At 40.5% G+C, this 16,122-nt stretch overlaps 1 protein-coding gene across 1 annotated transcript in view; it reads left to right on the forward strand.

The window, feature by feature from the left end:
* The window catches only part of ARFGEF3 (ARFGEF family member 3), a 115,894-nt gene that overhangs the window by 68,943 nt on the left and 30,829 nt on the right, over positions 1–16,122 (forward strand). Inside the window, exons 11-17 of the mRNA XM_084624378.1 lie at positions 3,366–3,478; positions 4,335–5,245; positions 9,472–9,638; positions 10,667–10,832; positions 14,045–14,152; positions 14,574–14,789; positions 15,032–15,142. Of these exons, the coding sequence (XP_084480504.1) occupies positions 3,366–3,478; positions 4,335–5,245; positions 9,472–9,638; positions 10,667–10,832; positions 14,045–14,152; positions 14,574–14,789; positions 15,032–15,142 (1,792 nt within the window). The remainder of the gene's footprint in view (positions 1–3,365; positions 3,479–4,334; positions 5,246–9,471; positions 9,639–10,666; positions 10,833–14,044; positions 14,153–14,573; positions 14,790–15,031; positions 15,143–16,122) is intronic.

The raw sequence follows: 16,122 nt of genomic DNA on the forward strand, positions 1-16,122 counted from the left end.
TCTCTGATCAGAGCTGTTACCGTCAAGGCTACTTTGCCAAATGTATTTAGGCTGACCAACACTTAATACTCCTTTCTGATCATATTTGCCTCAAATCCTACCAGCTGCCTTGGCAACACTGGAATTTTTTGTGCTGTATTACTCTGTTGGGAGCAGGTCTTATGACTGAGGCATGACAGCCCTGCTGGGTGATAGCAAGTAAAATGATTCTGTTCCCAAGTTCTCTGGCATCTTTTTCCACTCTCTTCTCTTGCTAAAAAGAGGCAGTCAGCCTGGCACTGTAATATTCAGAAAGCCAAGATGGATATATCTTTTGATTCAGTGCCAGGTTTTTGAGGTGCAATAGGAAAGCTACGAGGTAGCTATCAGCTTCTGGAGTTGGCATAGCTCTGCAAGTCATTTCTCTAACCACTCTGGAAAGCATCTCAGGACCATAGACACTAGAACAGGAACATAAGAATGGCCATTCTGGGTCAGACCAATGGTCCATCTAACTGAGTGCTCTCCCCTTGGGGGTTCCAGGACTAGCTGCTCCAAGAAGCAATCATTTACAGAGTCTAGACATTTTATATCTGCATCTTCTCCTGACGTGACACATACCCAGTCAATATGAGGATGGTTGAAATCCCCCATTATTATTGTACTTTCTATTTTTGTATCCTCTCTCATCTCCCAGAGCATTTTCACCATCCTGGTCGGGTGGTCGGTAGTATATTTCTACTGCTATATCCTTATTATTCAATCATAGAAGTACTATCCATAGAGATTATATGATACAGTTTGATTAATTTAAGATTTTTACTGTACTTGATTCTATGTTTTCTTTCACATATAGTGCCACTCCCCCACCAGCATGACCTACTCTGTCATTCCTATATACTTCGTACCGTGGTATTACTGTGTCCCATTGATTATCATTATTCCACCAAGTTATTGTGATGCCTACTATATCAATATCCTCATTTAATACCAGGCACTTAAGTTCACCCATCTTAGTATTTAGACTTTTAGCATTTTTATACAAGCACTTATAACATTTGTCACTATTTAGCTGCCATTTTGTGATATAACTGAATGGTACTCTTTTTCATTTGACTGTTCTCTTCTTTATCAACTTCTATCCTCTTCTCTTTTCTAGAGAATCCCCGTTAATAGATCTTCCCTTAAGAGATGTCTCTGTCTGGATCATGTACTCCTCCACACCTGGCAGTTTTCCCTAGCCCTTAGCTTAAAAACTTCTCTATGACCATTTTAATTTTACATGCCAGTAATCTAGTTCCATTTTGGTTGACGTGGAGCCCATCCTTCCTGGATAGACTCCTCCTTTCCCATAAAGGTTCCCCAGTTCCTAATAAACCTAAACCCCTCCTCCATACACCATCGTCTCATCCATGCGTTGAGACCCTGCAGTTCTGCCTGTCTAACTGGCCCAGTGGATGGAACAGGAAGCGTTTCAGAGAATGCTACCATGGCAGTCCTGGACATCAATCTCTTACCTAGCAGCCTCAATTTGGGCTCCAGGACGTCTCTCCTACCTTTCCCTATGTCATTTGTACCTATGTGTACCACAACCTCTGGCTCCTCCCCAATACTGCACATAAGCCTGTCTAGATGTCTCAAGAGACCCACAACCATCGCATCCAGCACGCAATTCACCATGCCATTCTCCTGATCATCATAAACCCAGCTATCTGTATTTCTAATGATCGAATCCCGCATTACTATTACCTGTCTCTTCCTAATAACTGGGAGAGCCACCAAGAATCAAAAAACTTCCATGGAGCTTCTTTGAGCTGTTGTTTAACTCCATGGAGCACCTTTGCTGGAATTGCACTTTGCTCTTTACTTTACAGTCTCCTTCACCTGTTGCATAACAACAGTCTCTACCTACATTATAGTTAAAAACAATATAATACATTTCACCCTGAGGGCACTTTTATAGCTTAAGCACACAAAAAACAGGTTGTGTAGGAGTGAAGTCTTTCTAAACAGAACATACACAGTCACTAGGTTAGTCTTCAACTCATTGCCGTTCTGTGTGTTTGCCTTTCTTTGTGATTTAAATAACAACAAAATGTAAACCTCAACCTAAGCTTTTCCTGGGGCTTTGAATTATTGTTAAGATTTTATAACAGGCTCACCATTCCCAAACACCTCCTTGTGGCCTTTCGGATGGCCCTCTGACCGGGTTCCCTAGAAGCCCAAATAATGCCCATTATTGATTATAACTCACAAATTCTCCACTCAATCATATTCCGCCCCTCTTGGAGGGGTAGAGGCATGTCTCTTCAGTCACGGTCTCTACACCGAAGGATGACAAACAAAGAATATCATAAACTCTCTCACCCCTGCGGCCTTATGACTTCAGTCTTCCTTCCTGTTCCTCTTGTTCCTTCATTCTATTCTCAGGACACTGACTCACAGGGCCACCACCCTTGAGTGTTGCTCCTTCCCAGGAACTAATCCATCCCTGTGGCTTTCCAAAATCCCCTTATTTCTGGCTCTAGACAGCTACTTCTCCTCCCTAGGACCATCTCTCCTTGACTACCCTCAACTCCCTGTTTTAACTTCCTCTGTCAGCCTACCACACCCTCTCCAGATGTACCAAATTAGGTCAATCACCTCCCCAAGTGTTCATTAGCTCCCTTTCCTAGGCAGATTTTCTTTACCAGCCCCACCCTAGGTAATGGACCAAATCTCCTTAAAGGGCCCAGTCAACCTGTAACAGGGTTCTTCAGGTCTGACACGTGTCCCATCCTCTTGTTCCCTCTCCCCAGAGAGGCACACTACCTCCACTTTTATCTCCTGATTGGAGTTAACAAGAGCCACCAGCTACCACTATGAATCAGCAGAAATTCTGCTTTTTTATGGAAGATCCTAGCACCTAACAACTAGGTGACTCGGCAGAAGATCTCCTCCCGTACCCCCCAACCCCCCAAATCTTGCGCTCCCTGTGCAGGATCCTCAATCTGTTATACTGTCAAAGATGTTTGCTTTATGATTAATCTTTGAATTGTCTCCTATGCAGTTTCTCTGCATTTACTTTTTGTCTATACAAAAGTACAAAATGAAATGTGAAATGTCAGTATTTTTAAAGCATTGTAAAGCATTCTGTATTTGATTCATAGTTGAATGTATGCAGTTTCCCCATGTCTTCCTCTTTGTTTAAAAAGAAAAGAGAGAAAGAAATGTAGCCTTAATAAATGAAATAAGATATATTTTTCTTTGATGTGACCCGTCCTTTGACAGCATTAATAGCTCAGCTCCTCCTTGATCCGGATTACTCTATAGAACAAAGACTCATTTATTTGAGCAGCATACTGTTTAGATAACCCTTGGGTAACTTGGATTTTCTTTTCTTTTAGATACTAGGTAGTCCACAACGGCTCCGTGATTTGGCAGGACCCTGCTCCTCTGAATCAGAATCCAGAAAGAGATCAATCTCGAAAAGGAAGTCCCATCTGGATCTTCTCAAACTGTATGCTTTATTTCCTTCTTTAGCATCTTCTCTTTTAGGTGTACACACTTGCGACAGTTGAGTAGCTACTGAAAAACCACCCTACCATGAACGTACACAAATGAGAACCATGTAAACTTCACTAGCATTTCTAACTAGGGAGGAACAGAGCTGTGAAAATGGAGGAGGAATAAAATGTAGTAAAAATTAGTTTCGTAGGACCAGATTTCCAAAGGTGTTTATGTAACTAAAGATACAGATAGTCACCTAGTGGAATTTTTTAAAACACCAAAGCACGTTAGGACCTAACTCCACTAAAATCCTAAATCCACCTAAATCCCTTTGAAAATCTGGCCATTAGGTCCTGACCCTGAAAAAAAAATGCACATGCTTAACTTTAAGCATGAGTAGTTCCATTAGATGTTAATGGGGCTGCTCACAAAATTAAAGTTAAGCACATACATAAGTGTTGCAGGATCAGGGCCTACAACAGGCCATTGTAGCTCTGAATACACAAGAAGAGCAGATCTGTTGTGTTAGAAGGTATCGTTTTGTATGGGTGCTTTTAAAAATAGAGATTCACTTTACATAATTTTAGTTTTAGATCTCTTGATTTGCCATTTTAAAATTGAAGTTCATTATTTGGGGATATTAACTTTTTAGTATTTATTTATATATTTTTAAATTCAAGGTCACCTTTAAAGGAACATCAAAGTGGTGATTTGCCATGAACAGTCTTGAGCAGGACTATTCCACTGTCCTATTTTTCTGCTTATTATGAAAATTCATTATGTATGTTAGCAATATCAGTTTATTCTGGGAATCTGGTTAATCAACTAGAATAAACTTCATTTATTTTTTCATTTTGAAATTATAGTATCATGGATGGGATGACTGAAGCTTGCATAAAAGGTGGTATTGAAGCATGTTATGCCTCCATTTCTTGTGTCTGTGCCCTGCTCGGAGCATTAGATGAACTAAGCCAAGGGAAAGGCCTTAATGAGGAACAGGTCCACCTGCTACTCCGACGCCTGGAAGAATTGAGGGATGGGGCTGAGACAAGCCGAGACTCCATGGAGATCAACGATGCTGACTTTAGGTGGCAAAGGCGCATCCTGTCATCGGAACGTACCTCCTGGGAATCGAGAAATGAGAAGAGTCCTGACATTAGCATTAGTGTTACCACAGATACTGGTCAAACCACTTTGGAGGGAGATATGGGGCAGACTACTCCGGAGGATAATCCTGAAGATCAAAAAAACTCTCTGCAGTCTCCAGCTGGCCAAGACTTTAAAGAGATTGAGTGTAAAGAGCCAGAGTTGGAAACAACAGAGCAGCCAGATGTGGTTCAAAGGAGTCACACCATTGTTTATCCAGATATAACTAATTTCCTGTCGGTTGATTGCAGGACACGGTCCTATGGATCCAGATATAGTGAAAGTAACTTCAGCGTTGATGACCAAGATATTTCAAGGACTGAATTTGACTCGTGTGATCAATATTCCATGGCAGCAGAGAAAGACTCTGGGAGGTCAGATGTCTCCGATATAGGGTCTGATAACTGTTCCCTGGCTGACGAAGAGCAGACCCCAAGGGACTGTCCAGGTCATAGGTCCTTGCGTACTGCTGCTCTCTCTTTGAAATTATTGAAGAACCAAGAAGCAGACCAGCACAGTGCCCAGCTGTTTGTACAGTCCCTTGAAGCCCTTCTTCCTCGGCTTATAACACTCCATAGTATAGAGGAGGTGGATTCAGCGCTCCAGAATTTTTCATCGACCTTCTGCTCAGGTTTGAAAGCAGATATTTACTATGCAATCAACATGCAGTATGTTTGAAGAGACTCTCTTCTAATAAGCAATCATAAAACACTTCTAGAATAGGCAGGCTGATGGTGTACCAAGCATATAAATGTTCCTTTAAACAAACTATTTTTCTTTGGAGTGAAACAAAATTATCCAAAATTTAATGAAGTCAGTGGGAGTCTTTCCATTGATTTTTAATAGATGGGTCCTAAATCAATAAAGGGAGGAGATAAACGTTGATGTGGTAGCTAAGTTTCCTGTTATATTGTACTGTACATCAAAAGAGCAGAGTGGGGTAAAACAACCTCTTCTGAGTAAGGAGAGTTTTGAATAGGGATAAAAGGGGCATGAACCCATCTCCTGTTTTAAAAACTGATTAAATATAGCTTGCAATGCACCTGCATTAGTATTAACAATTCAAAACCTCACAAAGAAGAAACCAAAGGTCTCACAGTAGTGAATTTTAAAAAGGGCATCTGTTCCAATTACTACTCAATATGTCACCTAAACAGACTCTCATCCCACAGCAAGTGCAAAATAGTCAAGGGCATGGGCTTTAGAAGAGGTCAGATAGTTACACTTAACTTTTCAGGGTGAGGATCTTTGGGAGTTTGATCTTTGCAAATTAAACAAAAGATGACCAAGCGAAGGCTGAGTTTCTGTTGAAAATATACTTTAGGCTAGTATAAATATTTTCTATTTGTAAAGAGATTTCTTTATCCTGACAATGAGCCAACATACAAATGTTCATTAAAATATATATTTCTCTGTTTCTTAACTGATTTCACCACAACGACCTTTACCCTTGGTCCTCTTTTTCATTCATTTATTTATTCATTCAGTCAGTCAGTCTCTCTTGCACACGCAAACTCAGAAATGATGCATTATATATCCTTAGCCCAAAGAACCTCACCCAATAATTTCTGCATCAAGCCCATACTTTCTGTTTGAGCTATAGAATCTCTTTTTTAGAAAGATATCTGGTCTTGACTTAGACTGCAAGTCATGGAGAATCCACCACACCCATAGCTAAGCTATCATGGTGGTTAATTACTCTCACTGTTAAAAAAAAAAAAATCACCTTATTTCTAGTCTGATTTGGCCAAATTAAAAAAAAAAACAAAAACCCACTCAACAAGTCATAAAAAGCTCCCAAGTGTTTTTTATGTGGGAAGAAGTATCCTAATATTTTCATGGATCCATGGTTGCATATTAGCAAGGAAAGTTGTTGTGTCCTCCCAACATCTGTGTGCAAGTCTCAGTTGATGATTCAGTGTTTAAAAGATCTGTTGCTGTTTTCTTTGTGAAGGACACAGGTGGAAAGCTTAGCTTCCGTAAAGAACCCCGTTACTAAGCAAAAGATCTGACCGATAGCTACAGTTGCATACAGTTAAATCCATTAAGTGTGGATGTTAACAAGCTAACTTGTGAATTTTCAGTAAATCAGTGTTTCTACACAGAGAACCCCCATCCTACCTGCTTTGTTTCATTCATATTTTTTATTTTGCACTGGAACAATGCAATACAGTATTATTTATAATAGTGTCTTTCATACCAGCTATGTCCCAAAATACTTATACAATTATAGAATTGAAAAACAGCTGAGAGCATGAATTTGTGAGGTATAGAGAAGGTAGTACTGGTGTGTTTTCAGATGAGATTTGAAAAAAAAAGATGTAAAGTCAGCCAGGTAGAGAGATACAAGAAAGGTAAGAGTCAGAAATATGTCATTGGGAAATCTTATGATTGCAATTTTAATCTTTTTTTCCCCCCAGAAAAATCTTTCCCTATTTGTTGCTGGATCAAAACAGCAACAACAAAAACTAATAGTACTAAGTTGGGTGCTTGTTTATACAGTATAATTTAATACTTGATTAGCAAAAAGCTCTCGTCACACAATCTTGATTTAAGCAAAATATTAAATCTGTGTGGTATGACTTCTGTGACCTGTCTACACAATTAAATGAATTGTTGTCCACGTCCAGATAACGCGTTAGTTTGTTATGGGTGAAGCTCTTTTTATAATTTAAAATTAGTAACCAATATTCCTTAAACGCAGACACAGCTATTTTCAGAACGGTACCAAGGAGTTAATTGTATCAAAGGAGACCTTGTTTGGATAATCAAGCAGCAATGTTCCCTCTAATTTTTGAGAAGCCATATGCGCAAAAAATTTCATCTGTGCAGATTTCTGTGTGCCCGGTGTTTCGCCGTGTGCTCGGGGTTTAGGATTTGTGTGCACGCACTCACGCGCACAGCTTAGAGGGAACAGTGTCAAGCAGGATGGTTAGCAGTCATCTATCATATTCTGTTAGTGGCAGGGTTTTATGGTGTTTATGCCTTGCAAATAGTTCATGAATGCAGGCCTACACATTAGCTGCTAGTTTCCTTTTTGAGGCTGAGCATCTGCTCAGTCCATTAAATGTATGTGAGGGAATTGCCACTTTCCCATGTTGTAGAGGAATCAGTAACTCTGGGGGCCAGATTTTCAAACACTTTGGGCACACAAATGCATACCTAATTTGCATGCATGCTTAGCCATTTTCATTTGCAATTTTGCAAATTATTGCACTTTTAATTGCAGTTACTGTGCACATCGGTTTGGTGTGCAATTTTGTGTGCATTTTATATGCAAAATTTTGTGCTAAGATAATTGTCCATATTTTCTTTAAAATATCTCTTCAATGCCTTATTCTTCTTTCATGTATCTATGTATCTTTTATAAGCTGACCTTCAGTAGCAAATCGATATATTGTAGCTGCAAGTTTTATTATCATAGTCTCAATCCACCAAAGCACTTAAACACACGCTTAACTTTAAACACATGGGTAGTTCCATTGCAATCACTGGGACTACTCATAGACTTAAAGTTAAGCGCATAGTGAAGTGTTTTGCCAAACAGGGGACTATTACAAGACAAGATAAAGATTTCTGCCAGGTGTGACCACAGGAATATCAAACAATCTCCCCCTCACAAGTAATATGGAAATCTTTGTGGACACAATACATGTCCAGTCCCATCACTCCTTTTCCACACACACCACTCCCTTAGACAGTTATTCATTTTTTAGACCCACCCATGAACAATTATTCACTTTCTAAATCCGCCCTCAAACAGTTATTCACCTTATCCACGCCCCCAAAGTGACGTCAATGGAAAGTCCAAGGAAGCAGCAGCACAGAACTTTCAAACCCTCACGAGGCAAGAAAATCATTATTTTTTTTTCTGTGTGTGTTTTTTTTTTAATGTTATGGTTTATTGAATTTTTTTTTTAATCTTGTCTAAAATCAGGCATGATCTTTATGGTGGGAGGAGTATTCTCGCAATAAACCACTGGGTAGTTATCAAATGACTCAACTTTACTGAAACATTTAACCAACCTCAGAAGTTGTTTCTTGTTTCATATCATATACTCCTCTAGGATGATCATTATCCCTCAATCAATCAATTAATATTCTATAAGTGGAGTTTAACAACAGAGGTGAAGGCCCTAAAATACTGTGGCCATGTATAGTTTAAAAACAAAAACAAGGATTCAGATAAATATTCCAGTTACTTGACTTATGTTTTCCTACCAATAAGTCAACTAACTCACCCGGAAGAACATGTATAGTTCTGTCTAATATCTGCCAGAGAAGAAGGGATCGTGCCATTAAATACACCTGATTTTCAGAGGTACTGAGCAGTCATAGCTTCTGTTGAAGTCAAGTGGAGTTGGGAATGTTTTGCACGACTGAAAAGCAGTTCTTTGTGCTACTTACATGAGCTGTCCAGCATTTGCTGACAATTTGAGGTTAGCACCAAATATTTCTCCCTGTAATTCTAACTTTAGGTCAAAGAGTGGATGATGTTACGGGGCTTGATTCTGCAAGGTGCTGAGCACTTTGCTCCTGATTCCACAAACCATTTAATCATGTGCTTAACGTTAAACATGTCAGATGACCTTTTGAAGTCTTGGACTAGTCATATGGTTAAAATTAAACACATGCTTAAGGACTTTGCTGGTCTAGAATCAGAGTCTTCAGCACCATTCAGGATCAAACGCGAGATGGGAATGGAGAAAAATATTGATTATATTAAATGTTCACGATAGACACATATAATATATATTCGTTACTACTGAAAGGCCTGTCTTTTACTAGAATTAGGTTACGATTGTTCCAGAGCAAAATCTATTTGAAGTGTGAGGGCTCACTCTGCCTTTTCATTAGATATGATGTTCTCACCAGGATTTGAGGGGAACCCCAATTTCAGCTTCCAGACTCTGATGAATGCAGACAGTATCTACATGGTCTCACACTACACACTTCTCCTCAACCTGAAGTTATCCAACTCTGACTACTACAGGAAGAAACCTGCCCAAGCACCTGTGTTGCTGGTGAGTGAGGAATATAGAACAAACCATGGTGAGAAGTAAAAAGTCCTGTGAGTGGCTGATGATGCAGTATTTATTTTATTTGGAGCAGCTGAAATACGTTCATTTCCTCTCAACCATTTTAGAGTAGGCAGAGAAACTAACCCGATACTTTCAAATCATGAAGCTACTATAAACTATTCACTACATTTGACCTAAATTTGCAAATCATTTTTGTTACACACACCCCAAATGCATTTTTTTGATGAATAAACTATTGGGCCAAAATAAATTAACCTAGCTCTAGTTGACATAATTTGGGGCAGAAGGGGGGAAACTGTCCTTAACAGTAATGTCAGAGTATTTCGATTCCAGTGACTATCAAAACTAATCGTTGAACATTATTAGTATTTCCCATATGTTTTTTTATCAATTACTATAATTCATCCTTACAGAATGTCCACTGAAGTCTCTAAGGGGTGCATCCCTTGCACCAGGCCTGAACTTGGCCTTGTGTGTCACTGGGAGTTTGGCCTGAGTAAGGACTTCAGGAATGGGCCCTGCCTCAGTAAGGGCTTAGTTGGCCCATGAAGGCAGAGCCTATGTGCCCTATGGAGAGCAGCAGGTGTCATCACATCTCCCTACACTCAGGTCCTATTCAGCAGGCTGAAGTTGAGGGTGTTTGGCCATGGCCTGCCTCCCACACCCTTTTTGGTCCCGTACAGCCCTGGAGAAGTTTTGAAGGACCAATCCCACCAATTACCTCACCACAGGAACTGTAACTGTGCCTATCTCCTACATGAGCTGCCACAAAGAGAGGGAAAAACTCCTTGCACCATCTCACTTGCCATTGTCCAGGTGTGTATGTGCCAGGCACAATCTAGTCCTAGGTCAGTTTTTACTCTTACAGAAGGTCCATATCCCCATCCTTTTCCTCCTCATTTCCTCAGCAGTCTGATGCACTCAGAGAGGAGTAGTGGATCTGCTGGCTGAGGCTTACAGTCTGGTGACTGAACGTCATGTTACATTTGGATTTGTATTGTCCTCTGCAGAAAGAGTTTATGAAGCAGGTTCAGGCCAGTGGAGTATTGATGGTGTTCTCTCAGGCATGGGTTGAGGAGCTCTACCATCAGGTACTGGAAAGGAACATCCTAGGAGAGGCTGGTTACTGGGGAAACCCTGAGGAGCACCATCTTCCGCTCATCACCATGTTGACTGGTTAGTATTATATTACCATGGCCATATGAATACAGTATTATGCTCGTATCAGTACAGATTAACTTCTGAATGCATTCTGCAGATGCCTAAAATATTAAATACTTGAACATTAAGCTTCATTCAGTTACCTGTAGATCAACATGCCATAGTGCTAAAATATGGTGCTCACTAAAGTGCCAGTGGAGAAGAAATTGGATTCAGTTATGGCATGTATCCGGTTGTTTAATCTGGATCAGACACTCTGTATTGAAATCCTGGATCAAATCAAAAGATACCTGACCATATCTTGATTCCCTATGGCCAGTGTGACCAAAAACTGAATAGACTCTGAAAGGATTGTTTTGTTTTGTTTTTTCTTTTGTTTGTTTTTATTGGCAGTGCTGCAAGACCCAACGCAAAGTCATGAACATTGGAAAACATAATTCCAATGATACATTCAAAATGATGGGGTCTAAATTAGTGTGACCACTCAAGAAAAGGGATCTTGTAGTCATTGTAGATGGTTCTCAGCAAACATCTCCTCAGTGTGCAGCGGCAGTCAAAAAAGCTAACAGAATGTTAGGAACCATTAGGAAAGGGATAGAAAACAAGACCGTAAATATCATAATGCTACTACATAAATCCATGGTACGTCTCCACCTTGAATACTGTATCCAGTTCTGATCGCCCATCTCAAAAAAGATATCTTAGAATTGGAAAAGGTACAGAGAAGAGCAACAAAAATGATTAAGGTTTCCATATTAATAGTGATTAAAAAGACTGGGACTGTTCATCTGGGAAAAGAGACGACTAAGGGAGGATATGACAGAGGTCTATAATATTATGAATAGTGTGGAGAGTGTGAATAAGGAAGTGTTGTTTACCCGTTTGCAGAACACAAGAACAGGTGTCATCCAATTAAATAAATGGGCAGCAGGCTAAGCCTCTGACTGCCAGATGCTGGGACTGGACGACAGGTGATGGATCACTCAATAATTGCCCTGTTCAATTTGTTCCCCCTGAAGCTTCTGGCCCTGGTCTCTGTTGGAAGATAGGATACTGGGCTAGATGGACCATTGGTCTGACCCAGTATGGCCAGTTTTATATTTCTAATCAGAATCAGGGCTCAATTGTGCTAGGCAATGTAAAAACATGCTGTATAGGAATGTTCACTAACTGGTTTGAATGATCAGAGCATGTTAAAAGTAACTCTGTAGCTTTGTCGGCAACGTTATAGGGACAGATCCTCAGCTGGTGTAACTGAGCTTGAGGGATTGCCTCCAGCAAATGCTGAAATGATCCTCTTTTGATATCTTGGAATCAATGACCTACTGCTGCCCCAAAAATCTATCAGCAAATATATAAATCTAGGATTTGTGTCCAGAACATAAAGAACATGGTGTGTGCCTTTCAGAAGATTCTCCTTCAGAGTCCCAGAGTGATAAAGATAGAATGTTGTGGGTTAGACTGGGGAAGCAGTGTTCCCTCGTGGATCGAGCAGATGGACTAGACCATAGGAGACCTGGATTCTAGTCTTCGCTCTGCCATTGACCTGCTCGGTGACATTGAACAAGTCACATCCCTCCTGGTGCCTCAGCTTCCCCACCAGTAAAATGGGGCAACAACACAGACTGCCTTTGTAAAGCACTATATAAGACCTAAATGTTGCTGCTCCTTAGCAGTTCTGTCCCAAAAAACTGCCTTCTCCATTCATCAGTGTTCATTAATAACTGATTGAAGTCAATGGAGCTATTTCAATTTACGCCAGGGAAGATGTGGCCCACAGTGTTCTATAGTAGCAAGCTGCCATTATTGTTCAAAAAATGTGTAGTTTTGGAAAGAAGTCAAAGGGGTTTTAAAACTTGACCAGCACATGTAGGTAAATACTGATGAATGGGAAAGGAAGCTGTGTAACTGCCTAGGAACAGTGTGGTTCAACACACGAAACTCCTTTGTCACTGCAGGTCTCTCGGGGGGGAATCTTTTGAAAAGAGTATTCCATGTTCTTTATGTTCTGGGCTCACATCCTAGATTTGTATTTTCACAGGCAGATTTTTGGAGCAGCAGTAGGTCACTGGTTTCATGATATCACAGGAATGTAATGTCAGTGTACCCAGGGCTCTGTACAAGCATAAATACTGGGAGTCTGAGCCTGCAGTTTTTCCACTGATTAAACTCTCATTGACTTAGATTGATACTGTGCCAGGGATATGCTGAAATGCTACTGCTGAGACATAACTCTGCTAAGAAGCTAAAAAACCAGAACTCCTCTGACAAACACTTCAGTGCTCCCTTTAATTTCCCTAGAAAGAAAATTTAGGATGAATATTATGAAAGAGGTGGGGATGCCTGTAATATTTTATCAATATTCTACATTCTGTTTCCGTGTTTATGTGCAATATGATTACACAGGGCTCGTACAAGTAGAGGCTTCTTGTATTAAGGAACAGTAACTTCAGATAGCCCCATTTACTGGTAGATAAAGGACAGGTGTCATTCATTCTAATGTTTTACCTCCAACAATGCTGAGTTCAGTCGTCCAGCTTGTAATAACGGGGGAAGGGCTGGAACATAAAACTTTTGGGATGGATAAAAAGGCAGCCCCCAAAGGCAGAGACTGCTGGGGACCAGACTGAAACCGAATCCCTAAAGTTTGGAGTGTCTGGGCTAACCTACTAGGCCTACCTAAGCCTATATGTAAGATAGATATGTGTGTACATCTTTCATTGTGTTAAAAACCCTTTTCTCTGGTTATGCTTTGTTCCTACTGTTAAGATTAAACAATACTTTGTTTTGAAAAGGCTGTTTTGGGTCACTGTGTTACCCACTGGTCACAGCTCCCAAAGATAAGGTTTGCAGTACCCAAATCCAGATGGGCCTGCACCCCACGCACCCACTTAGAGAGGCTAGCAGAGTCAAAGATGTGGCTTACCCTGAACTGTGATGAACCCCAGGAGAAAATTTCCTATCAGTGAGGTCTACCAAGGAAAGTGATGGATGCCCTTCTCTTTGAATCATTTAAAGTTGAACTGAAGAGAACACTCAGGGATATCATTCTTATTTACCCAAAGGCCCTTTTGCACCCTCCTTAAGGTCCCTTCACACTGCCAGAGACGTATAACTGAGAATCATACCCTTTAAAATATACCATCAGAAATTCTGGAACTCTTAGTGCAGTGGTTCAATATGAAATGTTCTTCTGACCCCGTGTGTGTGTTTTTATGGTCTGGCAGACATTGATGGCTTGGGGAGCAGTGCAATAGGTGGGCAGCTGATGGCATCTGCATCAACACAATCTCCTCTCTCCCAGAACCAGAAGACCGATGATTCTGTTGTGGCAGGTAGTGAGTCTGTATTGTGTATGTGTATGTGTCCACCGTTAGTAGGCTTATAATATACAATAGGACCCCAAAGCATTTATTCAAGTGTGCAATGCCTTCAGACAAACGGGGGACTAAACCCAGTGAAGTTATACCATGGATTAATTTAACCTACTATGCTTAAGTGTTGTAATCACAGCTGCTGCTGCAGCAGGCTTCAGATAGTTTAACTGTGTTTTCATAAAAAGAAAAACACATTCAAGATCAAAAGATCAAACATTTAGAATGTAAAATGGCCTACCTACGTCAATAAAGCCTATGCTGTAGTCAAAAGATCAGATGGTCCAGCAAGTAGAGAAGGAACAGGGTCTGTTTCCCCCTAATGACAAAGCAGCAGCTGTTTCAATTTCCAGGAAAATGATGGATGCATTTCTTACTCCAGGTGTTGCTTTTGCCCGATACCTTCTGATCGGTTGCTGGAAGAATATGATTGATACCTTATCCACACCTTTGACTGGTCGAATGGCAGGAAGCTCCAAAGGGTTAGCATTCATCCTGGGAGCCGAAGGCGTCAAGGAGCAGAACCAGAAGGAGAAAGATTCCATTTGTATGAGCCTGGATGGACTGAGGAAGGCAGCCCGGCTGAGCTGTGCTCTAGGTATCAATATGGACTGAATTCCTAGATGGATTCATATAATTGGATGAACTAGTACATAGTAAGTGTTCTTAAGAGGGAGGGGGGGATTTGGAGAAGAGGGAAGCAAACTGGAAAGCACAGTAAAGCTGGTGTAGAAGTCAATAGCTCTGTTCATGATGCTATCTGAGGGTAAGACTGCATAAATCCAGTGAAGAAGATACATGAAAATGCTGATTAGCAATAACTGTTGTGCCTCTTTGTAGGGGTTGCTGCTAATTGTGCATCTGCCCTTGCCCAAATGGCTGCTGCCTCCTGTGTTCAAGAAGAGAAGGAGGAAAGAGAAGCCCAAGAGCCCAGTGATGCTATAACTCAAGGTAGCTAATATTGGCCAAGTAGTCCTTATTATCTAATGTTCCTTATAGTAATGACATTGTAAGGTATTTTGTTATGGGAAAGGTAGGGATGGGGGGGATTTCACTGCCACATTACATTGCCTTGCAAATATTTGGGACGTACACCTACACAGGGGAACCATTAAGCTCACACAGACTTCACTGTACCAGGATCTTGTTATTACTTCACACTCCATTTTATTCTGTATAAATCTTCTATTGATTCAGTTGAATACCATTAAACTCAAACTGTATTTTAAAGTTTCATCTTTTAAAGTTTGGTGACACAAATGCAGCCGTAGTGGCACCTGAGTAATGATAAGTTATAAAAACGTATATCTTATGTGTCTGACACTACCAGGAATTCAGGACACCAAAATGTGCTCAGTCTTACTTATTTTTCATTACGTTCACTCAGCTTGCTTATTTACATATACATCCTTTACCATTACATAGTCTCAGATGTTTAAAATTGCCTACCTCTAAAGTGTAGCAAGTTAAGCTTGATGAAGCTGAAAAAATGTAGGAATGGAATAAGAAGTATGTCACTTCTAGATTACTGCTTCAAAGCCAGTGCAGATCATTAGTCACTCAAAGTTGTCAACCTCACATGTTTACTTGGTGGCCTGAGTTAAATGAATTTGGAGACCTCACTCCAGTTCCCACTGGATAGAAGTTCATGACACAAAAATGTCCATCACAACTGGCCCTAAGTGGCAGTCAGCAGAGGCCAAAGACTGAATAAGTCTGAGAGTGGAAAACTTTCTGACCCCCTAGAAGAAAGCCCTGGAAATGAGACTTGGGGCATATTGGCCAGTCAATATGGGGGAAGTAGAACTGGCTGGAGGATGACAATTCTGTTTCGTGACAACTTTCAAAGTTTCAAAATTGGTGTTTTTTCCACCTTGGTACAGATACAGACCTTTCCAGTGTTTCAGTGAAAAGGAATGGCATTGAAACGT

The sequence above is a fragment of the Lepidochelys olivacea genome (assembly GCF_965140295.1).
Source record: "Lepidochelys olivacea isolate rLepOli2 genome assembly, chromosome: 3".
NCBI lineage: Eukaryota > Metazoa > Chordata > Testudines > Cheloniidae > Lepidochelys > Lepidochelys olivacea.